Source organism: Carettochelys insculpta, chromosome 19, assembly GCF_033958435.1.
Source record: "Carettochelys insculpta isolate YL-2023 chromosome 19, ASM3395843v1, whole genome shotgun sequence".
Classification (NCBI taxonomy): Eukaryota; Metazoa; Chordata; order Testudines; family Carettochelyidae; genus Carettochelys; species Carettochelys insculpta.
In genome coordinates, this window is record NC_134155.1 from 7799210 (window position 1) to 7825637 (window position 26428).

Sequence of the window (26428 nt, forward strand, 5' to 3'; positions counted from 1 at the left end):
TGTAGGCAGTAAATTTTTACTGCTTGCCAAAGGTTGCTGTAGGCAGAGGATGGTTGCCATAGACAGATGAATGATACTTTATTGAATATGTTTGTCACCTTTCGTTATCCTAGCAACTTGGAGGGGTTTAGCCATGCCCCTGACTTGATAACCAACGTGCTTAAATGGACCAAGCGCTGAAATTTAATCCAGTATTAGAATGCTGTCGTGGCAACAGATACTTCATCAAAGATACATTTTTGAACTGCAGAGCAGGACCAATAGTACATATTGCATTATTCGCTCTCATGGAATATATGTAACAGTGGTTTTTAGAATTGGATTTTTCACCATGAAGAGCTACCTGAACTGTTCCGTCAGCAGCTCTGAAATCTGGAGCTCGCAGCTAGTCCTTGCACTGGGCATCCCTCAACTGATCATCAATGCCATATCTGCGATCTTCAACTGTGGGGTCATCATTATCATACTGTCTACAAAGGATCTCCATAAACCCATCTTCATTCTTTTCTGCAATTTGGCTTTTTCAGATCTCCTCACCAGCTCTTCAGGCTTTTGGATTTCCATGCTGTTCATCACTGACCCAGAAAGCACAATCTTTGGCTCGAAGGATGTCCTCACAGCTTATGTCTTTTATACTATATCTATTCTGTCCACCATCTATAACTTAGTCAGCATTGGAATGGAGCGCTTCTTGGCTGTGGCAGAAAGCCTCAGGTGGAGGTGCCAGGTTTCCAGAAATCAGTCGCTGGCTGCAGCTCTCATTAGCTGGGCACTGGCCTTATTTTTGGGTTGCATCCCTCTAGTGGGGTGGAACTGCTTGCACAACAAAGAGAAGCTCTCAGCTCTCTACAGCCCCTTTTGTGTTGACTATCTCATCTTCATCACCATCCCCAACTTCCTGGTGGCCTTTGTCTTGCCTCTGTACACCTACCTCAGTATCATTGTCATCTTGAGGAAACAGAAGGTCAGAATGGAAGCCTGTGGACAAGTCAATGGCATCTACAAATCAGCTGAAGTCCAGGTTGCCCGAACAAGTGTCTTCATCTGGCTTCTGGCACTGGTTTCTTATGCACCCCTTTTTGCAGGAGTTCTGTTCGATGCAGCCAACAGTCTGTGCCCTACTGATCTGCATCCGAGTGTTTATGTGTTTCGAAATTGTACTTCGATGATGATAACCATGAATTCTTTGGGAAACCCCATCATATACACACTCCAAGTCAAAATGCTAGGGAGGAAGCTCAAGTTTTTGAAATGCCCTAACAACCACCGCATCCATGTTCAAGTCCTTGGGAATCTCTGACCTAGTCTGGGATTGCATATGACTAACATAACATGTTCAGTAGCTTCACATAGGTATCTTATATTAAATTTCTGCAAACATGTAGCTCTTCAGATGGACTACGGTTCTCTCTTGCAAAGCTACCCTCAGGTTTTAACATGCCAAAGACTGGTCTACGAATAGGGGTGAATTTCAGAACTGGAGCGAGTGGACAGCTCCCTGTTGCTACTTTGAGGCAAGGCTGGAACCACTTACCTCTTCAATAGGCTCTTCCATCACCGATTTGAGATCTTCAGTTCCCTATTTTGTAATGCACCTGTGGAGAAAATTGTACTGAGTGCATAGGGGAGTGAAAACCCCATACAAGGGGGAAAAATGTAATGAGCTGAACTGATCCTGAACATTAATCTGCTTCTGTTATTGGGCGATAGAAATTCAAACATCCAAAAGGCCTGTTAGGTGTTTTTCTGGCTGCTCCCCCCATTTGTCTTTCTGTGATAAAATAGCAATGCTGCTATATTTGGAGAGGAAAAACACTTTGTCAGTTAAATCAATGTTTGTTATATATTATTTTAACTTTACTTGATTATTCAGTTAATCCCTGACCCTGAGCACAGGAGCTGTGGGTTGTTTTTCAGCTGACCATTCTTTTGTGTATGCCTGCTTTGTCTGTCCCTTTATTGGAAACATAAGATTTATTTCGCATTAAGCAATAAAAATAAGTCCATGTATACGATTTACTTTACATATGGAAATGTGCTTTTGCTGTTTTTGCATTACTGCCAAAGTTGCATTCTTTTGTCTTGTTTTTATGTTCTTAAATGAGACTTCATATTTGTTTGCAATAAAATGTTCTGAAACCCTCGAAATAATTAGTATGAGCTGTTTACTTAAAACTGTTGTTTGTGTGCAAAATGTCTTGTATTTCTTTCTGTTAACATGCCACTCATCAAAGTTAACTGTGTAGCCTTTTTAGTTGCAAAATATACGAGTTGTCTTTTTTTTCCGTAACATAAGTGATCCTATCCTATTTATTTCTTCATCTTTCTACTTCACTCTTTAAAACTTAAACTACAGTCTCAACTGAAAAAAACACAGTTTCTCACACTTCACTTTTACAGTTTCAAAACCCTATGGAATTAATTGTGTAGAAAGAAAATTGTTCTTTTTAATTAAAAAAGCAATAATTTTACAACTGGTATTAATTTTTTTTCATCTGCACCTAATTAAAAAGAGGGAGGGTCCCCCCACCTGTGAAAATTGATTACTTGAAGAGTTTATTTTTTCATATTTCCTTCAGTAGTCTTGAAGATTACAAACTAAAGTTTCAACTTTGACCGTTATTGTTTAAAATAAACTTTTGGGATAGAGTTTTGAATGATCTGAGAGAACCCCAAAACACTGCATATATGATTGTGAATATAGAAATCTGCACTTAGAAATTCTCAATATACTAGCTATTTTTTAAAATCCAAAAGAGAGTTTAAATGGTTAGTGTTTGGTGGGTGAAAACAGTATGTATTCATAATCACAAAACAAACACGCACATAACTCAAACAACTTCGTTATTTGAAAATCAGCCCTTGAATTTTTGAAATGCAATTCTGAAAAAAAGAATTGTTTTTATAAATTTCAATGTGTTCTTTTGTTTTTGGGTGGCTTTGTTTGTTTGCTTGCCTTTAATTTTTGTTCTGAAATCTCTAAACTCTTATGGAAATTTTCCTTAAACATTATCAGTCTTTTGGTCAGAGGATCTGAAGGAGCATGTTTAATTTAATATGATGGTAACATGCCGCAGTTAAGTTTACACACAAGTAATTCTCCAGTCTTTACGTATCAGCAATTTAGTGGTTTATGGATATTGGTAACAAATGCCATCTCGACTGTGACTTTAATCTGGAAAATCAAGGAGGTTTTTCTGTAGTTTTAAGCAAATATTTAAAAACCATCCATTACTTTCAAGGAAATGACTGTACCAGTTGAACAATAATGAATAATGCATTAAAATAGATGATGTAAAAACATCGCGTACGTCAAGTAGGACAAATTCTCTTCCTTCTCTTTTAAATATTGCTGTATACTTAATTGTATTTCAGAGATTATCTGCAAACATCTAAACATCTGTTTCTCACTAATTAGGTTTCAACCTCAGTTGTAAATCAGGAGATTAAAAACAAACCCTACTAAAAGACAGATTATAAAGATAACGCTGGGGGCTGGGGGCGTGATATTGGTTTTGTTTCATTGTATTAACATCTATGTTGACCTTGTCAAGCTGAAATATAGCAACCAACATATTTAACTTACTATTTATCTGTGCTGGTGATTGTAAAATATATTGAAATTCTTTTAAAAGCAATATAACTTACAAATGGACCCCAGCCAGAGATTCCCTACAAAGAAAAGTTAATCTCAGATCCACTGATTTGCAAATAAAACTTTGTACCGCTACAGCACCTTTTGTTTAGGCACAGCGTTATTCCTACTAACGTCAACGGTGAAACTCACCTTGATTTAACCTGCAGGAAATGCCAGGTGGTTAGGGCATTGGACTGGGATCTAGGAGACTGATCTCGGTTCTGGGATCTAGGAGCTGGCAGTCTCTTTTTGGCACTGCCACTGATGGGTGACTTTGAACAAGTCACTTCACTCACCTGTGCTTTCGTTTCCACTCTCATGCTTTGTCCGTTTAGACCGGGAATTCCCAACTTATGGTTCGGGACCCAACCATGGGTCACCATTAGATTTTACGAAGGGTCGCCAGCTGGGCAGCTCTGAGCTGCATATGAGTCCTTAAGGAGCCACTTGCAGCTCCCACCACTACCGCTGCTGACTCCTCTGGCTCCCAGTCCCTGCCCTGCTGCTCCTGAAATGGAACTCAATTTAATTGGTTTAACAGCTGGCAGGAGGGATCTGGCCATTAAACCAATTAAACGGAGTCCCATTTCAGCACAACAGGCAGGGAGCTGCCCATGCTGCAGGTGGGGGAAGGGAGTAGGAGGCCTGGGGGAGCCGTGTGGAGGAAGTGGCTGCCCAGCAAAGGAGCGGGGGCAGGGGCAGCAGTGGTGCTCGTGTGAGGGATGTGGGGATGCAGTTGGGGGCTGCAGGGAGGGAAATCAAGATTTATAAAAAAATTGTCCTAGGGGAGAAACCTGCGCCCCCAGTTTTGAATTGTCTGGGGTCTTACTGAATTGTCAAAATGGGGCGCCATCTGGAACAGGTTGGGAACCGCTGGTTTAGACTGTAAACCCTTCATGGCAGGAATGGTTTCCTGCTCTGTGTCTAGCCAGTGCCTCCTACAGTGGGGCGTTGATTTGGCTAGAGCAGGGGTGGGAAACATTTTTCCAGTCAGGGGCCACTGACCCAGAGATAAATCAGTTGGGGGCCACATACATGAGATGAAAAAACAAACACAAAAATAAAAATATAAATAAAAACAGAAAAACCTCCACCCCCACTGATGTGGCTCCCAACTGGAAAACCACCACGAAGGAGACACTTCCTTCATTCCCCCTGAGCCTACGGGGTCCAGGATTACTACATTTTGTGGGTCCCTCTAGGCTCTGGGGCTGTGTATGAGGGGTTCAGTGTGGGAGGGGGCTTCCCAGGAAGTGGGCTTGGGTTTGGGGTCTGGGCAGGAGGGATGGTGCAGGAGCAGCCTGGGAAATGGGGGGGCATCTGGGAGGGAAGGTGCAGGAGAGGGCTGGGGTGGGCGATTGGGGCAGGAGTCGGGGCAAGAGTGGGCTGTGAGTGAGGGATCTGGGTGGGAGGGGTGGTGCAGGAGTGTTTGGGGTGTGGGATTTGGAAAGCTGGGATCAGGGTTTAAGGTGCAGGGTCTTGGAGGGAGGGGGCAGGAGGGCTTAGGAGTGGAGGCCTGGATGGTAGAAGTCTGGGGGCACAGGGTCTGGGCAACAGGGGTGCAGCTTACCTGAGTAGCACCCCTTGAGGCACACGGCTCTGTATGCCCTCCCCCTTGCTCCCAGGCACTCCCTCCACTCCTCCAATTGGTTGGCATTCTGGCCAATCAGAGCAGCGGGATGGAGACTCTGGGCAGCACTGCCAAGGCCTCTGGGGGAACAGCAGCGAGCGGCAGCAGTGCCTAGAGCCACTCTGCCCCCTGTCAGAGCCCACAACCAGGATCCAGCCCCATCTTGCCTGATGCAGCCCACAAGGCTCCACACCCCCAACCTTGCCCTGGACCAGAAGCTATGGAGGGGAACCCCTGAGCCTTGGGGTTCAGATCCAGACAAGCTGCACACTGGATCTGGATCATGGGCTGCGGGTTCCCCACCCGCGGGTTCCCCACCCACGGGTTAGAGCATGTGGATCAGTGGTGGGCAACCTGCAGCCTGTTGCGGTTCTACGTGTGGCCCAAAAGACATTTTGCTTACCGTTGCCCACAGCACAGGGGTGCCAGATTCTGCTGGTTTCCATCCACATCTTTTTTTCTTTACTGGCATTGCAAAAGTGACACATGTAAAGCAAGGAGACGTGAAGTGGGGTGGGTGCTGATCGGACACCACATTGACTGTGAGAACCAGGCATTACCTCTGCATCCACACACAGCGCTGCTCCGATTCGGCCGGCGCACCCAGCAAATTCTAGGCACCTGAGTGCGGTTAGCAAAACTACCCTAACCCAGGAGACCACCTGAGTTACAAAAATCTTGTGGCCCACTGAGATGAAGGAGGGCCACTCATGTGGCCCACTTGTGATCCTAGGTTGCCCAGCACTGGCATAGCTATTACATCAGTAATAACAACGAGGAGCAGGAGAAGGCCTTGTAACTAGGAATCCAGATTTGTTAATTTTTTTCAAATACACAGTTGCTAAAATAAACATCCAGAAATATATAGGGCCCTTGACCTGAAATAAGGCCTTCCAACTCATCCTTATAAACCCCCTCTTCCTCCCCGCTCTGTAACATTATTTAGCTCCTTCCCCATGTCTCTACCTCCAGTGAAAAGCCTGGCAAAACATCGGACCCTTAGGCCATGCCTTAGGCTCATTGTATCCAGGCTCTGTTGACTGTTATAGGGGAGAAATCAGAAAGCTAGAGAGCACAGGTGTGAAATGGGTGTTCTGCCCGGAACACGCCACAAGAGGGCAGCTGTGCTCTGCACTGCAAAGGGAAGCAGGCTTTGCAAGTGGCGCTCTAGTTTCATAGGAACAGTGGATCCAGTGCTGAAAATACCAGGTAAAATACTCCGCCTGGGTGTTTAGGATATAGTTATCACTGTGGTACCTGAGTTTGTGTTGCATTTTGCTCATCAGTGCGCTGAAAACCCTGCAGTGACGCTTATGACGTCTGTGGATTATTTATGGAGTAAAAGAAATGCACATCATAAATGCCAGGGCAGCACAGGTGAAATTGCCCTTTACTAGGCTGCTGGTTGTGATTCATCACAGGAGCATTGTGCCTGTGCTTTGTACCACCAGACTGTAAGATGAACTGTGGTCATGAAGTCATTCAGTGTAACCATTAGCACTGCAAAGCAGTAAATATTTTCAGCAGATGATCATGTGGCCACATAGGGGTCCCTTCCAATGTTCCCTGTAAGCTGAGCACCTGGGCGGTTGCTCAGAAGAGATTACGAAGCAATCCACAGTGGGCAGCAAGTGCTTCTACTGGTAGTGCACCTCTGTCCATGTCTTAGTGCACATAACAAAATTATTCCACCCATGGATGGCAGATATTAGAGGGAACCCTGGTCCCATCTCCCTCTCTTTGTTTTCACATCATAACCCCTGGACACTAGCTTTCAAGTTCAGAACTTCTGATCAGCTTGCCTGGAACTGAGACTTGTTCATCAACCAGAAGTAACGTGCAAAGTGCTATTAACACTTAAAGAATGTGTATTGTGCTTTCCATCTTCCACTCCTTCGACTCTGCTTAGAATGTGATCCCTTCCAGACCCACTTTGCCCACGAAAGTTTATGCTCCAAAATATCTGTTAGTCGATAAGGCACCACAGGACTACTTGTTGGTTTTGAAGATGCAAACTAACTCAGCTACCCCTCTGATACTTTTCAGAAATACATCATTATGTATAGCACATTACACTGTGGTGATGGTAATAGAGCCAGTTCTTTCTTATGGCTTCTCCATTACTGAACATTTTTTTTCTTTGAGGACCTCTGTTTTTCCATAGAGAATTCATATTTTTCCCACTTTGCCTCTCCAATCTGCGTCCCTTTACCCTTCTAGATACTCAACTATTTCAGAATCTTAGCTCAAGATCCATCCCTTCCTGTTTAATGATGCCTCTAACCCTCTTCCAGGCCCATTCTAAACCAGCACAAATAGAATGGGGGAGAGGGAGACATTAAAAGGATTTCTGCCAGGCACTTCCTCTATTTCTCACTACAAGCCTCTCCAGAGCAGGATTCTGCAGAAGTCAGCACTGTGAGAGATCCCTCTTCAAAAACAAGATCAAAGCAAGATATATGGCAGTTTATCCAAGACGGGAACATTTGCTTTTGTTTGTAGGTTGCTTTGAAAAAGAGAACAACTTTTAACCGGTCCCCTTGTGTGCACCACTCTATAGTCTTAAACCCAATAAATATCCAAGAAGGGGACTGATGTTAAAACTATACCTTCTTTTAAGAGAGGTGACAGCTGTGAAATTTCTTTGAACATACGCGCCGTCCTTGGTTGGATGTTGGGGTTAAGGGGATATTACAGAGCTAGGGACATTAAAAATAAGCTGCAGAGGACGCATACAGGCTGAACCTCTGTCGTTGGGCACACTCTGACCCAGCAACATCCGCAATCCGGCAGGATTTGAATTAGCCAAGTTTCCCAGGGTCCCCTAAACTTCGTTGCCAGCCCCACCACCGGCTCTGTTCTGCGCCGCAGCCCAGTGATCCCACAGGGCGCGTTCCGCAATCCCTGAGTTACCCGGCGCTGGGCCGACGGCTTGCGCGGTGAGCTCCTGGGCGCCCCCTGCAGGCCGGCCGGGGCGCCATGCACCGGCGAGCAGCAGGGACGGCCCCGCCCCCCACATCCTCGGCGATGGATTCGTCGCGCCTGGGGGTGGTGCTCGGCGAGCGGCTGAGCGGGGCTGGGGGCGGAGCCTCTGCACGCGGGCGGAGGCCGGAGCATGCAGGACGGTGGCGGCGGCGGCTGCTGCGTCTGCGGGGTGGGAGGTGCCCCCCGGTACCGCTGCCCGGGCTGCAGGGCCAGATAGTGAGTGGGGCTCCGGGTCACGTGCCCAGCTCCCCTGGGGAGGGGCGGGCTCTCCTCCCTCCCACCCTCGGGCCCAGCCAGCCCCATACCCTCTGCAGGGCGCCTGCCCCCCGGACACCGCCTGACCCCCGCAGCTCAGAGCCCCCAGCACACGGCCGCCCCCTATACGCCGAGCTCTGCTCCCAGGACACGGCGGGCCCCCGCCCGCCCATCCTCAGGGCACTGCCCGGTCCCCCACTCATCCGGATCCCCGGTCCGCGCAGCTCAGAGCCCCCAGCGCACGGCCGCCCCCGTTGGGTATCTGACCCCTGTGGAGTAATGGCCCCGGCCCTTCACCTGCGATAGACTCTCCTCCCCCTGTGCGCCGTGCGAGCTGCAGGGCCGTTTCGTCCCCGCTGCGGGGAGACGGGATTTATACCCCTCTCCCCCCAGTGGGTTAGAGCGGCGGGGGAGGGGGTCATTGGAGAAAAGCCACCTGCCTCTGCTGGCCCCCGTCTCTTTTCCTCTCCCTGTTTCGGGATCGGGACGGAGAAGAAAGGAGGTGCCCCCCCCCCCCCCCCCCGCGACTTGCCCTGAAAGTACCTCCGTGGCGGGAGCGGATTTTGCTAGTGGCGGAAGAGCCCTTTTCTCCCCCCAGACTTTGCTTTTTGTGCCATTGGGGCTGTTAGTCCCTTGGGTAGCGCAGGCGGCATTGAACTGGTATTTTCTAAAATGCCATTTCTCTTTGTTGTAGTTGTTCTGTCCCCTGCTGCAAGAAGCACAAAGGTAAGAAAACGACTTGGTCGTCTTGTATCCCTGTTTTAAGTCAATTTTTAAATCCCTGTAACTTGTAGCCTTCACATTCTTGAGCATTCACGTAACTTTGAATTTTTCACAGAACAATGTGAACCAAGACAGGATCAGGTGATAAAGACACGGATTACAGACACATCTTCGTCTTTCCGAAGAGTTAAATCGCTGGAAGATGAAGGTAGGTGTTCTTCCTTAATCAAAAACGCTGAGAAGTCTTGTGGCACCTTATAGACTAACGGATTTTTTAGCACACAAGCTTTCATGGGCAAAGAGCCCCTTTGTTCTATCCCTGGCCAGCTGTCCCTGGCTTGCAGGCCAGTTATTGCCCATTGCTGCTCTATAATCTATTTATTAAATTATTGCATGATGTTTCTGTAGACCGGGGCAGACAAAGTGGGATGGTTTGTATGTGTGTTCACATTTATATACTGATTAATAAAGTTTTTATATTCTATATATTTGTTACCTGAGCTAAAAGCTGCTTTTTTTTCCCATATGAACATAATCGAAATTTCTGTCAGTTTGGATTATATTAGATAGGCACATGGGGGGAGGAGGAGGGGTGAGAGGCGGTTGGTAATTGCAGTGATGAAAAGTGGGGCCCCATGTAGAATGTTTGTTCACCCCTCTTCTAGACAAAAGCTCGTTGTTATAATGCTTGTCAGTGTTTTTGATATTTAAGTGCAATAATACGGAAGCCTGTTTTTAAAAATGGGCTTAAACTGCAGCAAGGGAGGTTTAGGTTGGACATTCGGAAAAAGTTCCTAACTGTGAGGGTGGTCAAACATTGGAATAAATTGCCTAGGGATGTTGTGGAATCTCCATCTCTGGAGATATTTAAGAACAGGTTAGATAAATGTCTATCAGGGATGGTCTAGACAGTACTTGGTCCTGCCATGAGGGCAGGGGGCTGGACTTGACGACCTCTTGAGGTCCCTTCCAGTCCTAGCATTCTATGATTCTATGAAAACCAAAAAATACAAAAAAAAAACCCACAAACAAACCCTGCCTCTATTTATGCTGGCAGCAATTAGCTACATTTTTAATATATAAGATTAAAGCAAATTTGGTATTATAAATTTTGCTGTGATTTGAAACCATCTTAACTGTTTCTACTTTTTGCACAATGCTTGCTTGTCTTACCAACTGCCTGCTCTTGTGTAAGGGAGGGAGTGATTTTCTATAACTGTTAAAACATAGCCTGCTTGGTTGGTTTGCATCCTGAAGTAATTGTGCCTTTGGCTTGTTACAATATGGCTAAAAAAGGGGAATTTTTACACAAAATAGCTCTCTGTTGTAAAATACCTTGTGCAATCTACCGTGTTCTACAGCTCACGCTTGTGAGTTTAATCATCACACACCCACTCTTTTTGAAAATTAAATATGTAGCTAAGATGTGTAGTTGCCCAGGTTTTCAAATGAGTCCTATTAATGTATGCCAAAAGAAGTAGAGCAAAGTCCCCTCTCTTTATTAAGTGCCCTGTGAATGAATACGGGGGCGGGGGAGGGGGTGTTTGGGTATTGCCACTGTGTAAGGCAGTGCCTTGTATGGTGACAAGTATCAGAGAGGTGGCTGTGCTAGTCTGTATCTTTGAGAACGACAAGAAGTCCTGTGGCACCTTATAGACTAACAGATATTTTGGAGCATAAGCTTTCGTGGGCAAATACCCGCTTCATGCATCTGATGAAGGGGGTCTTTGCCCACGAAAGCTTATGCTCCAAAATATCTGTTAATCTATAAGGTGCCACAGGACTTCTTGTTGTGTAAGGCAGTGATGGGCAACCAAGATAAGTGAGTGGGCCACATGAATGGTCCTCTTTTTATCTCTGTGGGCCACAAGGTTGAAATCAGTCGTGCACCAACTGTGACCCCAAGAATAAGATAAATACAGTAGTACACGACACGCTGAATATTCCAGAACAAGTAGAAATGCTTCAATCATTTATGTAGTAGTGGAACTGTCATCAACTTCAAATAATAAAAAAAGAAACATTTAACAGTATCAGATCCCTGCCTGGCCCTCCGCTCCCTCCCAAGTGCATCCTTTTCCTTCTCCTCCCACTCTTGCTCCAAACTTGAACTCCGCAAATCAGTTCACTCGAGCTTTGGGAGGACCCGGGAAGGGGCGTGAATCAGTCGATTCATGGCACTCTGGAAGTGCTGGGAGGAAGGAAGAGGAATAAAGTACGGGGTATCCAGTGCCTGATAGGAGTACATAGGCTGCACATGGATCCCCCATGGGATGCAAGTTGCCCACCGCTGGTGTTCTTATCTAGAAGACTTCCACATTCAGTGGTACTGCGTATGATACAAGAAAGTGGGAGGAAAAGGTATTGTTCCAAGGAGTTCAGCTGTTTCAATCTGAGAGTTTGTTTCTCTTGCTAGTGGCTGCCTCAAAGCATCTCAATTCTGAATTAGGGCTAGTTGGTAGAAGTGTTTATCTTCTTGCTGCAGCTTTTGGCCCAAACCTATTTTAGATAAATTAAACCCCATTTTTGTGCGCCTTAGGAAGCCGTTGGTCTGTAGAGGATATCCTGACAGAAGACGATGAAGGGGATCGAGTCCCACTGCAGAAACTTAAACTCTTAGGTAACCTTTACGATTAACCTGTGAAGTCTGCTGTAAGAACTGACCACAGTTTTGCTTCATTCACAACACCTAAGAATTGTATTCAAAGCTAATATAAGAAACATAATGTTCAGCCTTTAGTTCTCCATAGGCATTTTTATTATGCTATTGGAGGGCAGGGGGGTGTTAATAAGGTGCATATTACACTAGCCTTTACAAACAGTAACTTCTGAATACCATAGTGCAAGCATGTCCAGAAGAAGCACAAATAAGTAACACATTATTTGACTCTACTGCCAGAGCCAGCGGGAAAGTCATGCTTTGCACTGGACTTATTCCCCAGTCACAGGAAAGCTGTTCTATACAAAAGTAGCATCTGCCAAGGCTGGTGGGGGACTTTGAGACCTCTTAAAACAACAGATAATGGGAAGGATTTGGGGGATGGAGTTACTTGTGTGCAAGTTTCTCTCCATATTACGTTTTTCTGCTTTCTTCAAACAGATGCAGTCTAGGTTGATTTAAATTTAAAAAAACCCCCACACTTTTGAAGCCATGCTTAATTTCCATCAACTTTAAAATGTGCTGCCCTTCCTCCTTTATTTTTAAAACAGGGGAGTCTAAAGAACTGAGAAGCTTACTACTCAACCCTCATCTGCAGCACCTGCTGCTGACGGTAGATGAAGCCAAGGAGAAAGATTTGCTCATGAAAAGATACATGCAAGAGCCCTTGTTTGTGGAGTTTGCAGACTGCTGCTTGAGAATTGTGGAACCTCAAGAGAAAGAGAATATTCTTGTAGAGTAAGAGACTGTTCAGGGACAGTGAGCTAGTTATGAATTTTTCTATTACGGAAGGGAGATTTTACTATCTTGTGCTTTCGTGAAACAGCCTTGGCTATTCTTTGCTCAGTGTGGAACTCCTGGATGTCAACACTCTAAAGCTCACCTCCAGTCTTGTCATAGCGTAAGCAAGCAGTTGAAGGTACTGAGGGGGAGAGAAATATGTATCCATGTACTAACTAGCTTAGTGTTTTAGTGCTCTGACTTACTTACATTTTAGTACAGGTTCCATTGCCAACAGTGGCTGTGCCAGGAATTGCTCTGGTTAAATATGTAAGGAAAAAAGAGTAGACTAGTATTTGACTAAACCTTGCTGAGAAATCAGAATTCAGAGCTGTGTAAGATATTAAATTTATTAAAATTCCATGTACAGAAAATAAAATACAGACGTTGCCCGCTCCAGATCAAAGAAGAAGAGAAGGTCCTTTTTCATTCCTAAGGTTCCCATGCTAAACATTTGTGAGCTGCTGAGGGATGCAATAATGAGGGACTCTGGATCTTAGTAGCACCTGAAGGAGCTGAAACTTGTTAACACTTGGTCTGTTTCAGCATTTGGGCCAATACAATCTAAAAAGCAGCATGTTAATTTTTCTTCAGCTGATCAAAATCATTGAGCCAGTCTTACAATCCCACTTTTCCTGAGAGGACTATGTGCACTGCATTTTATTCCTGAGCATTAGAAACCCACTGAATGTTTGTGCTGTTTGAGGCAAATGGCTGCTTTTTTGAGGCCGGGCGGGGGGGGCGGGGTCTGGTGGGTTCTAGTACAGAAGTAGTGTTCAGAGTTATTGGAAAAACTCATTGTTGGCCTTTTGCTTCTATGTAATGCTGAAAAGATATTTTACATTAGCTCAGAACTATTTGTTCAAATAATGTTCCAAAAATATTTTAATTCTATTAAAGGTTGTTCTGATTTTGTTTGTAGTTCTAGGGTAGTGTTTTCTTGGTATTAGCATGTATTTCTTCCATAGCTAATGGAGGAAGTGTTCAGTCAGTACATCTGTAATCTTATCCTTACCTATGTGATGAGTGGGGGGAGGGGGAAACAAAAAAAAATCAGGCTTAAAGGTAGCAGCAGATACTTTTGAATTGCTCTGCCTCAAGCAGGCAGAGAGGTGATAGATTAACACAGAAGCAGCAGCTTAAAAGAAATCCTTCCTTGAAGGAAAAAGTGCACAAAATAGTTATGCTGGCCAAAAATCCACATTACATAGTGAGCAGTTTTTTCCTATCGAGTAAAATTTGGTTGAATCCCGTGATAGTACAGGCTTGGCTGTGCGGACTGAGGTTCGCATGAGGCAGTGGAGACTTCTTGCAGTGAAACTTGACAGAGCCCTAGAAAGAAAAGAATCAGTTTTTAGGTGTTTTAAAAAAAATCAGCCCCATACTGGACTCAGTTTGAAGTTAGATGACTTGCAAAGTGAGTAAATACTCCTCCCTCTAAGAAGCGGTGGTGAAATCCATCCCTTAGGCTATGTCTACACTACCTCAGAAAAATAGGCCTGTTCAGGGTCAATCTTCTGAGGTTCAATTTTGTGCCTCTAGTTTGGATGTGCAAAAGTCAGCCTCGAGTTGTAGTGGACCCCTGTACTCCTCGTGAGACGCGAGGCATAAGGGAGGTTGATGCAAGAAACTCTGCTGACCTTCCCAGTACAAGCAGACAAGTTAGCTGAGTGCAGATATGTCTATTTTAGCTACATAGTTGTCCTAGCTAGAACTGCGTTTTCTGTGGTTGACTTTTAGTCTAATGTAGACATAACTTTAGACTTTAGGGGAATTGCAGCAGAGATGAATTTGTACAATAAACCATTAAAACCAGCAGTGAATACTGTTACATTTTTAAAGGGGACATTTTGGTTTTGAACATCATTGTATATAGCTATCAATTTGTGCTTGGAACCTAGGGCCCATGGTGTTCTGAGTCCATCCTGAACAAGTGACCCAACTTGTTTGTGCCCTGCAATGCTGTTGGAGTTGACCTCATGCTGAGAAATAGGACTATAAAGAGTTAGGCTTTTAAGCAAAGAAGGGCAGTTTATGGAGAAGTTTCTGTAACTCTTGGTTTTTCATGGATAGAGTTGTAAACCCTAAGCCAACCTCTTACCTTTGGGAGTGCTCAAATGGAACCCATAAAGGAAAACACAAAAAAGGAATACCTCAGACAACATGGAGATCTACTGAGATTGAAGGACAACTGGGGTACTCCTGGGGTCAGCTAGAAGTTCTATCCTGAGATGGAGTAAAGTGGCAGAGACTTGTAGATGACCCATGCTTCACCCAGAGCACAAGGGTTTAAGTAAATTAGTTTATGGAGAAGCAAGTGTGGGGTTGTAACCTGGCCATATTGTTGTACCTATGGAAGCTTTCCCCAATTTGATCTTATTTGGTAACAAAGTGGTGGGAGAGGAGATAGATCAGTGTTGGCCTCTTCCGTTTTGATTTCTCAAAAGCTCTGGTGTGACAGATTCTTTAGCATTTGCTACAGGCACTTCTGCAAGCATCTTCCATCTCAGTGCCTCAGACCGTGTCCCAGCCCTCAACAGCCTGGTGAAGTGAATAAGTTATGCCCAATGCAGGTAATTATAAATGATGTGCCTAAGGTCATAAGCCTGCCAGAGTCAGGAAGTCTTCCAGGACTGGGCCTTAAGTTACAAGACCATCCTGTCTCCCTCAGTGGTGGGGTGGGGCAGGGCTGTGTGGCTCAAGTTTTGGACTGTGAATCACCTTAGCTCCACCCTTACATAACATCCAGAGCTTGCTGAGGGTCAGTCATACCCAGACCACTTCAGAGTCAGCAGCATTGGGTACGTTACCTGTGGGAGTGCACGCACAGAGGTGATGCCACAGCTGAACAGATTGCTCTTTGCTTTGTAACCATTGTTCCGATGAAGTATTTTCAAGCATGCCAAAAGGGATAGGTCTCTTCGAAACCCACCCACTGTAACAGGGGCAGTAGACAGAACTAGACCTAGAGGCCAGAACTGGATTATTGCACTCAGTGGCCAAGTCTTTTCCAGTGGACTGAGTGACCAGTCTAAGGAAATGGTAGCACCAAGAACACAGGAATGGAGTTTCTCTTCAGGGAAATCCAGCTCCTCTGCTGCTAGGGCATCCATTCGTGCCTTAAGGAGAGAGACAAAACAATCTTCCTGAGAGACAAAGGTACAGATGGAGCTAGGTCAGAAATAGCTTCCCAGGCCCCTAAGTTATTAGACTCAATCAAAAAAAAAAAAAGGACATTGTACAGACTTCAGCAAGCTTAGGTGGCTGGTTAAGACACTAACACCCCATTAAGTTGAAGCCGAGGAGCAAGTGAGGAATTAGAATTCAAGGGTCACAGGATCAATTGCCCTCAAAAGGGACTAAATGGAGGATTAATCTCTGAATTCTTGAGCCCCTGCATCCTTCAGCTTGAGGAAACTAAATCTGGTCCCAGGAGAGGAGGTGACAGTGAGCTGTTTTCTCCTTTCCCATTCAGAGAGATGTGTTTATAGTAATGGAGATGCAGAAAAGCATAAAACAGCAAGTTCTAATGTACTTTAAAGCCCTCTTTATGACTATGAGAAGGGGAATGTTTTTCAACATGTAAAAAGAAGCATGTTGATCAGAGAGTGCCTCAAGGCAGTTAGAAGGGTACTTACTTTCCATTTCCTCCAGGCACGCTGTATAAGAGTAGCAGCCCTCCGTATTCTTTGGATACGTTTCTTTGCTAACCAGGAGCGAATAGCTGAAGAGTTAATCAAGAATAAAGGAATTGGCATGCAGAAGATCTCAAAGCACTCACCCGTAACGAAGACGTTAATTTCCTAGTTGTAAACTTTGTGCCAATGCTATCATAGATTCCTGGGTTTGGAAAGGACCTCAGGAGGTCATCAAGTCCAGCCTCCTGCCTAAAGCAGTATCAACCCTATCTAAATCATCGCAGCCAGGACTTTGTCAAGCTGAGACTTTTAAACTTCCAGGGATGGAGGTTCAGTTATGGTATTGAGACCCTGGCACTAAGAATAGCTAACCCACCTGGAAATACTACTTTGGAAGTCAACCACACCCATATCAGCTTTCACCTACCAGCTTGGATGATGGTAGCAGACCAGATCTGTTTTGATAGCTTCCTCTGTTTAAATCTTCTCCAACAACACTGAATACAAAATGCTTTCTCAGAGAATACTGCTGTTCTTCTAGCTTCAAGTTGCTCTAGCTTCATTAAGAGGAAAATCTTGCAGTTAGTAATCTCCCCATTCATTGTCATTTAGGAAAAAAAACTGCAATTGGCTTCATTGTTCATTAATTTAGAACCTGGATCCTTTAGTATTTTGCATGAACTCATTTTAGAAAACTGAGTTAATGGAGACATGAAAATACTTCAGTTTTTACAACTGTAGATCATATTTTTTAAAGCTAAAGACAAAAGACATGCTACAGGTTGAACTTCTCTAGTCCAGCTCATCCAGTAAGATCCATAAACTGGCATGATTTCAGTTGGCCAGACAACCACTTCTTATGGGCGTGGCCAAGCTTCCCATGGTCCCATAAAGTTTGTTTCCAGACACCAGTCCTGGCTGTGTGTTCTGTGCTGTTATTTAGCTGTAACTTAACCCTAAATGTCTTCTAAGAGCCCAGTAAGCAGTGGAAGTGTTTGTAATGTGCTAGATAACATTTTGACCTCCAATGATCCAGAAAATTCTCTTGTTCTGCACCAGTCGGGTCCCAAAGGTGCTTGAATAGAGAGGTTCAACTTGTACTTAGCCTGTTAAGTGAAGTGACTGAAGGTAGGGCAAGTGCCTAGAAGAACTCTCTCTTCTATCAAAGCCACTACAGGAAGCTACAGTACAATGTAAGAAGTACAGTGGTTTGTTTCATTTGCTTAGGCCTAATTCAGCAAAGCATGTAAAGGTACATAGTTAAGGTCATACTTTGAACAGGGGATGTGAGACAGCAGTGAAATTTACCAGCCTGAAACTGAACACAACCTTTAGTACATGCATGAAAAAAAGCTCTAGCAAAGCATGGGAACAGGTAGGGTAAGTGCATACCCTGTGTCTTTTACCTTACACAGTGACGATGAGTTTTTAAAATTTGGATTGTTTTCACCACATACCAAAACGTAAAAAGTGTTTGCTTGGTTTTTTTTTTTTTTAAATGTTAATACAGCAGTTTTGTCTTCTGTAATGGACCTGAGATTTGACCTGCCTTGCAGAAGCACCCCTTTGTTCTTCCAGGAGATGGATGTAACATGCTTACCATGGAATTAGTCATAAACACTTTGGTTTTGCCACAATACAGTGAAGAGCTGTTTGCTTTGGTCTCTGTTTGCTTGAGGGAAACATCCCTTTGTCCCACTGTCACTTTCTGAAGAATATTCTGGATGACCAAGCGTAATGGTTCATTGTTATCTGCATTTGGAGTTAAACCTGCAAAATACAAACGTGTTGAAGGGAGGGAAAGGCAAGCATCTAATTTAAGACTGGGAAAAAAATAAGTCTGTGTTCCCTCCTGTAAGCTGAGCACTTGGGGGACTGCCCAGGAGAAATTCAGGTGCCATCCAGCTGATTAGCAGAGTGCCCACAGCCACTGGCAGGTGTATCTACTGGTGGTGCACATGCTACATAATGTATTCCATCCCCAGATGTGAAAAAAGAGGGTCTCATTATAAGTTAAAGGGACACAACACTTGCAATATTAAAATCTACAATAAACTCATATCTGGCAGCCCTGGTCTAACTGGCTCAAATGACCAACATTTCCTAGTTTACCAGGCTTCCTCTTCCACTTGGTTATTAGATTAGCATGGTGCCTATGTTGCACATACAGGTTGAACCTCTCTAATCCAGGACACTCTTGTTGGGCAAACTCCATAATCCAGCATGATTTTAGTTAGCCAGACAACCATTTATGGGGTGTGGACAAGTTTCCTGGGGTTCCATAAATTCTGACAACAGTAACAGACCTGGCGCTCAGTGTTCTGTGCTGTTATTTAGCTGTAAGTTACCCCTAAATGTCTTAAGAGCCCAGTCAGCAGTGAAAGTTTGGGTAATAAGCGCTAGACAATATTGACCATCTATGGTCACCCTTTATAAGGGCTCTTTTATATACTTTGTTTTATCTGACTCTTGACTCTTCCCCCCCGCCACTGCCCCTCTTCTCTTCTGATATGCCCACCTTGACTACAATTTTTCTGATTTGTCAACCTTCAACTATTTTTGGTTCTCTGTGCCTTAAATATTGAGTCTGTTCTGGTCTGGCTATGGTCTGAAGAAGTGGGTCTGTCCCATGAAAGCTCACCACCTAATACAATATTTTGTTAGTCTTTAAAGTGCTACGGGACTGCTTTTTTGTTATGGTCCAGCAAAGTGTCTCATCCAGCACCGGTCAGGTCACAAGGATTCTGGACAAGAGAGGTTCAACCTATACTTTCCATGCCAAATTTCACAGCGAGTGAGCTGGTACCATCTCTTAGTTGCCCCTCTTTCAGAGATTCATAGCAGACATATTACCTTGTGAAAGTGATTACTTTCTACACTGCATCCTCAATCACTCCTTTGAAATACAGACTTGCACAGAGAAGTGTTTGCAAAAGGTAGAAGTAGCAGCATAATAGCAGGAGAGTCCAGTAAAGCTAGGGGCCAATTGTATTTGGCAGCAGATACAAGAACAGAGAAAGGCATGTAAGGAAACAAAACCAAACAAAAAAAAAAACAATAGCCACTTTTTTAGTTTACTTAACTAATGCAAAATAGAAAATATTCAGAAAAGAAAAACTTAGAATAATTTGAAAAATCTTATTCTACTCCAGAGGAGAATGCAGCCTGGAGTCATCTGCACAAAAGATGGAAGATTTAGCCTGGAAGTAATTTTATTTAAACAGTTTTAAAAACCCACCTTTAAAATGCCAAATTATATGGAAATGAACATGGACTCGAGTGAAAAAAGTACAATGAAAGCTTCAAAAAGGAGGAACTTCTCAAAACTGAGAATAAAGGACTTGTATTTGATTTATGCATTAGCAACAATTTCTGTGCACTACAGTGAAACTTACCTGTTTTCTTCTTAGCTGAAGAGAAAACATTTTCATCCAGCACTGTAGCGGATAGACGTGATTTTCCCAACACTTTGTAACGTTCAATAAAACTTTGGAAGGAGACCCTGATGGCCAAAATGAAAATCAGTTTAATTTACTATGAAGCTCAAATGTTTAAAAATTACCTCTTAATGGCAAAATGGCTTCAGAATTAGATATGTGGTTGTATTGATGTTACAACCAAGTCACTAATGCCCACTAAAATATAACCATTAAATTCAAGTAAGTGACTTTTACCTCACCACTGATTAATGCATTTTTCACAATCTGAAAAAAAAGTTTAATTCCTTTCCTTTTAGTTGGAAATACTTAAAAAATACCCTATTGAACTTATTGCAATTTAGTCAACAGTCATACCATTTATAAGCTAGAGCTCACTATAGCCTCTAGTTTTAAATCTGATCTGAGAGAGAAGGAAAGACCAGTCTTTGGTGGGGATTACAGGTTGAACCTCTCTAATCTGGAACTCTTGCCGCTGGCGAACTCTGTAATCTGTCATGATTTTAGTTAGCTGGACGACTTATCATGGGCGTGGCCATGTTTCCAGTAGTCCCATAAAGTTTGTTTCCAGCTCCCAGTCCTGGCTCTCGGTGTTCTGTGCTGTAATTTACCCCAAATGTCTTCTAAAAGCCCAGTAAACAGTGGAAATGTGGGTAATATGCTAGAAAACATTGATCTCCCATTGTCTGGAAGATTCTCATCCAGCACTGGTCAGGTCTTGAGGGTCCCAGGTGAGAGAGGTTCAACCTGTATTAAAGGAAAGGATGAGCAAGGTTTCACTGCACACAGGTGTAGACTTAGGCAGTGTTTTTATTTAGGGAATTCCACTGTACAACAGCTGACATTCCATGGCCTTGTTAAACAGGATTATTGCACTTTACAGGTGGTTAATCTCACACAGTTCTAGGACCACATACTCACTGTCCAGTGCAGCCCCACCCCCGCCATCTCTGGGGAGTGCCAGCAGTGTGTTTCCTCCGAGCCCCAAAAGGGGCCGGCCCCAGACCCAGGTAATGCTGGGTATGTCTTCTAGTGTTTGAAAAAGCATTTTGAAATTCTTCACCAAGGAAATAGCCATCCAGCAGAATAGGGAGCTTCCCTGCCAGTTTACATTTGACTACTCAGATAAGAGTTTACCTACCCACTCAATCTCTGTAGTAACAAATAGCTAATTACATGGGGTAATATAAGTATATAGAGGGATGAAGGTGTCCCTGGTGGAACTCTGTGGCACAAGTGGAGTTGCACTAGACAAATGAAGTCTCAGGATCTAGATTCTGAAGACAAAGTAAACACAAGTAACTTAAAATTCATTAGGACTTACCTAACAGGAAATCCAGCTGCACTAATGCTGATGGTCTCTACTATGCCGCAAGCTTCAAGCTGATTGAGAACCTAGAGCATGAATTAAAACACTGATTCTGTTTGGGTGCTGCTGTTAAGGTTTACCCAGGCTTCTATCAGTGCAAAACTGCTTTTGATAGTCTACCAGTTTTTCAAAAGACTTGAGCCTTTCCATTTAAATAGTTACCAAGAGCAATTACCATTCTCCTGTTAATCTCTCACTGTGTTGATTCTTACATAGCGCTCATCATTGGGAATTCAGCCTAACTCAGTTGAGTTAGTGTGTGTGTTACAAATCATACATTACATTTAAGGAGTATTTCAAAGACAGGACTGCTCCATCCCAGACATTTGCTGGAAGTCTTCAGTCTCAATTTCACTAGGTGTGTGATTTCCACTCATAACATACTTAGCTCAGTCACTAGTGGCAGAAGTTCTCTTATATTGTGAAATAGAAGGTGTGCTCCAACCACAGGCTAAACTCTTGTGCATTTTGTACCGTGGGTTTTGTCAGCTATGTACCTCACCACACTTAAAATGGAAGAAATTTGTCCTGCATTTTCAAATCTATTTTTTAATGTAAAATAATTCACATCAAGATAGACTGATCCTTCTAGCTACAAAGGATCTATCTCACACCAGCTGAGAATCTTTAAGTTTAGCTATGATTGCTCTGCTCTGCAAGAACCTCCCACTCAGCGTGCATGTCAGCTGTTCTCAGCTGAGCTGGCAGACATCCTGTACAGAAACTAGGAGAAGGCAGAGCTTTAGTGAAGGTCTGTATGATGAAACACTGTGCTACTAAAGTGTGGCTTGACTCAGATCTAGATTCACAGAGATACACTGCTCCTCACCCCACCAAAACACTAAATTTGTACTGAACAGCATCTTTTAAAGAGAAACTGATGTTTCACATATACCATATTTATCAATGAAGACACAGTCTCTAAAGAGTCACCCTAGTTTGGAGACGTTGATGTATCATCATCTACTACACCTTTGGTAAGTTCCTTTTCCTCAAATGAAACTTGCAAGGTATTTGCTAAGAGAAATGCTTTATGATCCATCCATATGTAGGTCTGATACAAAGCTCAGTATGAAATCAATGGAAAGACATGGACTCGAGGAGGAAAATTCTTTGTAGAGTTACCTCTTCTTTGTTAAAAGTCATTGCCTTGCAGTCAGCATTAGGTTTGATGCATCTGATGTAATGAGGTGTTGTGCTATGCAAGATCTGCATCAGACATTCAAGTGAACCCTACAGAAAACAAAAACAGAGCAATTATTAATGACTAGGCTATGTTTTGAAGCCTTTTTGCTTTTCCAGAGTAGATAGGCTAATCAATACTTTAGCATTTAAAAAATCCCAATGCTTATTCCTGGTGCTTTTAATAAGTTCATAAAAGCAGAACTGCTTAATTTCAGCCTAATAGGCACAGCTCTGTTTTTCAGGGCAGCACGAACAAGTTGTCAATATTTCATTTAAAGATAGCTGCAAGCACTTTTTTTATCATGTGGGTAATTCAGTGTTTCTAACTGTGCTGGATGGATTGCTCTGTGTTTGGGGTTATAGCAAGTCCTAAGAGGGGAGGAATTGGTTTGGCATGTGGTCAAAGGACATGGCTTAGAGAGTACACAGAAAATACAGACTCCACCTTTTACTTGTTTTAACACAGAGGCTCTTACTGAACAGCATGGAGTTTTTCGGTTTGATAGCAGCACACTGAACATTATGTGGCAGGAAATAAATTGAAGGATTTTATCATCAAGTTACCTAAGGACATTAGCAGAAATCAGTCAGAAGGATATACGATCTGAATAGCATCAGCCACTCAAGACAAACCTTGAATTTCGAGACCACTGTAACAACTGCTGCTCTGTTCTGGGCTTTGGTATCATTTTGGCTCTTTTCTGGCATGGGAAAGAACTTTTGAAGTAAGCAGTCTTGGGAGTTCTTCAGAAGCTGGAGTAACTCCAGTGGAACTGGGTCCTACATAGGTAAATAACATATCACTAGGATGTGGTGGAAGTACATGGATAGGAAAAGCACCTTAAAGATGAAACTAAATATTCGTCACATTTAGCATCAAATAAGGTTAGTAAATAAGCTGCATCACAATTCTATTACTGAGCAAAAGCACTGGTTTAGAAACCACTTCCGATCTGACTACGTTTAATATGAATTCACAAATAAAAGGAAAATACTGGTGACTACTACCATGGTTAGTAAAAATCGTGTGTTTCTAGCATTTTCTTATGGTGGGATGGCAGAATAAGAAAATAAACTGAACTGTATGAGTGCCATAGTTATGTACCCTAGGGCTAGTTAATGGTAGGGCAGTCTTCGTAATGGACATCAGAATGCTTTCCAGTGCTTAGTAAGAGAGGATAGTCACTGCATCATGAAACACCATTTCTTAAAAATCCTTGCAAAAGTGACCTGCGGTATAAAATAGATTCCAGTGTTCACAGATCACCTCATTAACTTCGTGGCAGGCAGGGTGCCAAAAAAAGGGTTTCCATGTGATATTAGTAAACAGCCAAAGGTAAGTCCATGCTGCTATTTCTCTGCTCACATGGAAGTTTAAAGTCTGAATTTAATGTTCACAATTCAATGTCACATTGACAGTTCTGCAGCCTGTAGTCAGACAATAGCAGTGCAAATACCTCCACACTGCTTCAGCAAGGTGACCTAACCCTGGAGACAAAAGCTTTTGAGGTAAGAGGTCATGGAGTCTGCATGGCTCTCTTAATCACTGGGCTTAATCTGAGCCTGCCAACAAAGGTTCTAACTGTGCTAGTGATTCTTCACTAGGAACTGGACTGAACTCATCAACCCATTTCATATGCCAAAATAGACATGTTACACTTGACCCTCTTTAATTGGGCAGCCCTGAGAAACAGGGTATGCTGGATTAAAGATTTTGGGGGGTTCTGTGGGGTCTGGGGTGTGAGAGGATGGGGAACTTATCTGGCACCCTGCTCTCTGCCGCTGCTTCCTCACCCCTATGGCAGTGGCTCTGCACTGCATGTAGAGCTGCTTCCTCCTCCACACCACAGGCGTTCCCAGATATAGAGACACATGGATTTTGTCTACACTACCACCCTCCTGCCAAGGAAGGGTGGTAATTAGGGTGTTGGGAGTTTACTAATGAAGTGATGTGCTGCATATGCAGCACTTTATTAAGCAAAGTCCCCCGTCCCTCCCTGCGGTAACTTTGAAGTATTAAACTTGGAAGTACCGGCTCGCATCTAGACGTGGCTCACCTGCCGGTACTTTGAAACTCCAGGGCAACTTCGAAGTCCCTTTACTTCTCAAAATTTTAAAACTTCAAAGTTGCCATGGGGGGGAATTTGCTTAATGAAGTGCTGTGCGTGCACCACAGCACTTCATTGGTAAAACTCCCAACACCCTAATTACCAACCTTCCTTTGAAAGAGGGTGGTAGTGTAGACAACCCCATGGAGTGCAGAGGTTCAAGTCTAATAGTGGATGCACACACCGTGTCAGTAGTTGAAGACGATTTTAAGGAGGCTTTGATTTTTTTAGTGTTGCTTCTTTCATAGTCATGTGCTTATATTATAGTTTATTTTTACAATACATACCTTGTTTTTCTCCACCATACCTTCCACTTGGTAACAGACTTTGCCAGCATAATGGGAAACAATAAAATTAGGCTTCTGCTTCAACTTGTCCCTGCTTATACACTGGTTATGAGACAAAGCATTCTCAATTCGGGTTTGGAATTGGCTGGTGTTAGAGGCTCTGTTCAGACGACACTCCTGCGTAATGAAAACAGGACATGCTGCTGTTCTGCCTTATTTGAAATAGGCAAACTTTTCTTGTGCAGCAATTAAAATCTGTCAGATCTTGTTATGCTTTTAGGCCTAAAGGCATTTTACTTGTCTATGTTGCATTTCATAGTGAAAGTCCTTCAGTGTTAAAGTGCTCTGGAAAAATGACCGAGTCATTGAGGTTCCCTATTTGAAGTCAATGGAGAACATCTTACACGTGTACCCTGCAAGACTGCAGAGGGATCTGGGGAAAGAAGCCCCATGGTAGTACAGGTTGATCCTTTCTAATCCAGCACCCTTGGGACCACAGGGGTCACTATTGTCTAGTACATTACTATTTCCACTGATTGCTGGACTCTTAGAAGACATTTAGGAGTAAATGACAGCTAAATAACAGCACAGAACGCTGCGAGCCAGGAATGGTGGCTGTAAACAAACTTTATGGGACCACAGGAAACTTGGCCACACCCATGATGAGTGGTTGTCTAGCTCACTAAAATCATGAGAGATTACAGATGTTTCTGGATGACAGTGTGATAACTTAGCAAGGTTCAGCTTGTATTATGGAAACAGCTGGCACTTTTGCTTAAAGGATGTCAAAAGTCAATGTACTATGAGGCTTGTTGCTGGCAGGTTTCATGCTAAATAGCGCATACACACTGTAAATGTGCTATTTGACTTGTTTTCTTTGGTCATCTGGGGAGACAGCAGAAAAAAATGAAGAAAAGCAGGTCAGACGGTGTCATGGGTTCACTCTCAAACTTACCTCATTCAGCAAAGAAAAGATGCTGACAGGGCTTCCTTCTATCAGATCCAGACAGCTCTGGTTATCCTGGTAGTTTATGAAAGACCATTCTAGTCCTTCTGCTGCATATTCTTCCTAAAACAAGAGAAATGTGGAATATTTCATTTACGCTTTTGTCACGCAATGTACAGGTTCATGTTGGGTTTTTAAAGAACATGTCTGTTCATCTCCCTAAACATCGCTTGTAGCAGATTAACTGTCGTTTTCAGAACGATCAATGTCTGAAAGTTTCTTCTCACAAAACAAGTGTAAAATCTTTGGCTAAATAGCACCAGATCCCAGCAGTGCCCTCTCTAGGGTATATGCAGGAATTGTGCAGTGCTTCACAAAACTGCAGAGGCTTTTACACAGTGATCACACAAGATTAAACCAAGTTGAGACTCAGGGTATTGTCTACACAACAAAAGTTATTTCGAAGCAGCTGCTATTTCAAAATAACTACGCAAGCTTCTACACAATGCAATTGCTATTTTGAAATAATTTCAGAACAGCAGTTGCTTTAGTTTGAAATAAGTAATCCTCATTCCACAAGTAATAGCACATATTTCAAAAAAAGTATTTTGAAATACGGGCTCTGTAGACAGCAAATAGAGCCTATTTCCAAATAAGCCCCAGTGCATCCAACGGGTCTATTTCAAAATAGGCTTTATTGTGCATAGATGCTTTATTGTTAATAGATACATGGATATACTCTTTATTTCCTCTGCAGATGTTCCCCTTCCCTGCAAGGGCCTGATCCTA

General features: G+C 43.4%; 3 protein-coding genes across 5 annotated transcripts in view; 2 read left to right on the forward strand and 1 right to left on the reverse strand.

The window, feature by feature from the left end:
• Nucleotides 1–331: 331 nt before the first annotated feature.
• On the forward strand, nt 332–1300 carry LOC142023307 (lysophosphatidic acid receptor 1-A-like). The gene has a single exon (XM_075014121.1). The coding sequence runs from the start codon at nt 332–334 to the stop codon at nt 1298–1300; it is 969 nt and encodes a 322-aa protein (XP_074870222.1).
• A 7043-nt stretch (nt 1301–8343) lies between these two features.
• On the forward strand, nt 8344–13857 carry ZNHIT3 (zinc finger HIT-type containing 3). The gene is made up of 5 exons (XM_075013545.1): nt 8344–8468; nt 9202–9233; nt 9346–9438; nt 11770–11850; nt 12441–13857. Exons 1-5 carry the CDS (start codon nt 8383–8385, stop codon nt 12629–12631), a joined length of 483 nt encoding a protein of 160 aa, XP_074869646.1. The 5' UTR covers nt 8344–8382; the 3' UTR covers nt 12632–13857.
• The window catches only part of MYO19 (myosin XIX), a 32786-nt gene continuing 19359 nt past the window's right edge, over nt 13002–26428 (reverse strand). For all 3 annotated transcript variants that reach the window (XM_075013544.1, XM_075013543.1, XM_075013542.1), the window contains exons 15-25: nt 25649–25762; nt 24694–24870; nt 22932–23078; nt 22239–22346; nt 21069–21139; nt 19703–19809; nt 17908–18077; nt 16735–16864; nt 16308–16393; nt 15480–15788; nt 13002–14001 (exon numbers count right to left, since the gene is read on the reverse strand). In XM_075013544.1, the coding sequence (XP_074869645.1) occupies nt 13873–14001; nt 15480–15788; nt 16308–16393; nt 16735–16864; nt 17908–18077; nt 19703–19809; nt 21069–21139; nt 22239–22346; nt 22932–23078; nt 24694–24870; nt 25649–25762 (1548 nt within the window). In that variant the 3' untranslated portion in view covers nt 13002–13872. The remainder of the gene's footprint in view (nt 14002–15479; nt 15789–16307; nt 16394–16734; nt 16865–17907; nt 18078–19702; nt 19810–21068; nt 21140–22238; nt 22347–22931; nt 23079–24693; nt 24871–25648; nt 25763–26428) is intronic.

Bases quoted from the DNA above. Each gene is read 5' to 3' on its own strand.
- LOC142023307 (XM_075014121.1), top strand. From the start codon at position 332: ATGAAGAGCTACCTGAACTGTTCCGTCAGCAGCTCTGAAATCTGGAGC.
- ZNHIT3 (XM_075013545.1), top strand. From the start codon at position 8,383: ATGCAGGACGGTGGCGGCGGCGGCTGCTGCGTCTGCGGGGTGGGAGGT. The intron at 8,469-9,201 runs GTGAGTGGGGCT...TCTTTGTTGTAG, and splicing joins CCGGGCTGCAGGGCCAGATA to TTGTTCTGTCCCCTGCTGCA. The intron at 11,851-12,440 runs GTAACCTTTACG...TTTTTAAAACAG, and splicing joins GCAGAAACTTAAACTCTTAG to GGGAGTCTAAAGAACTGAGA.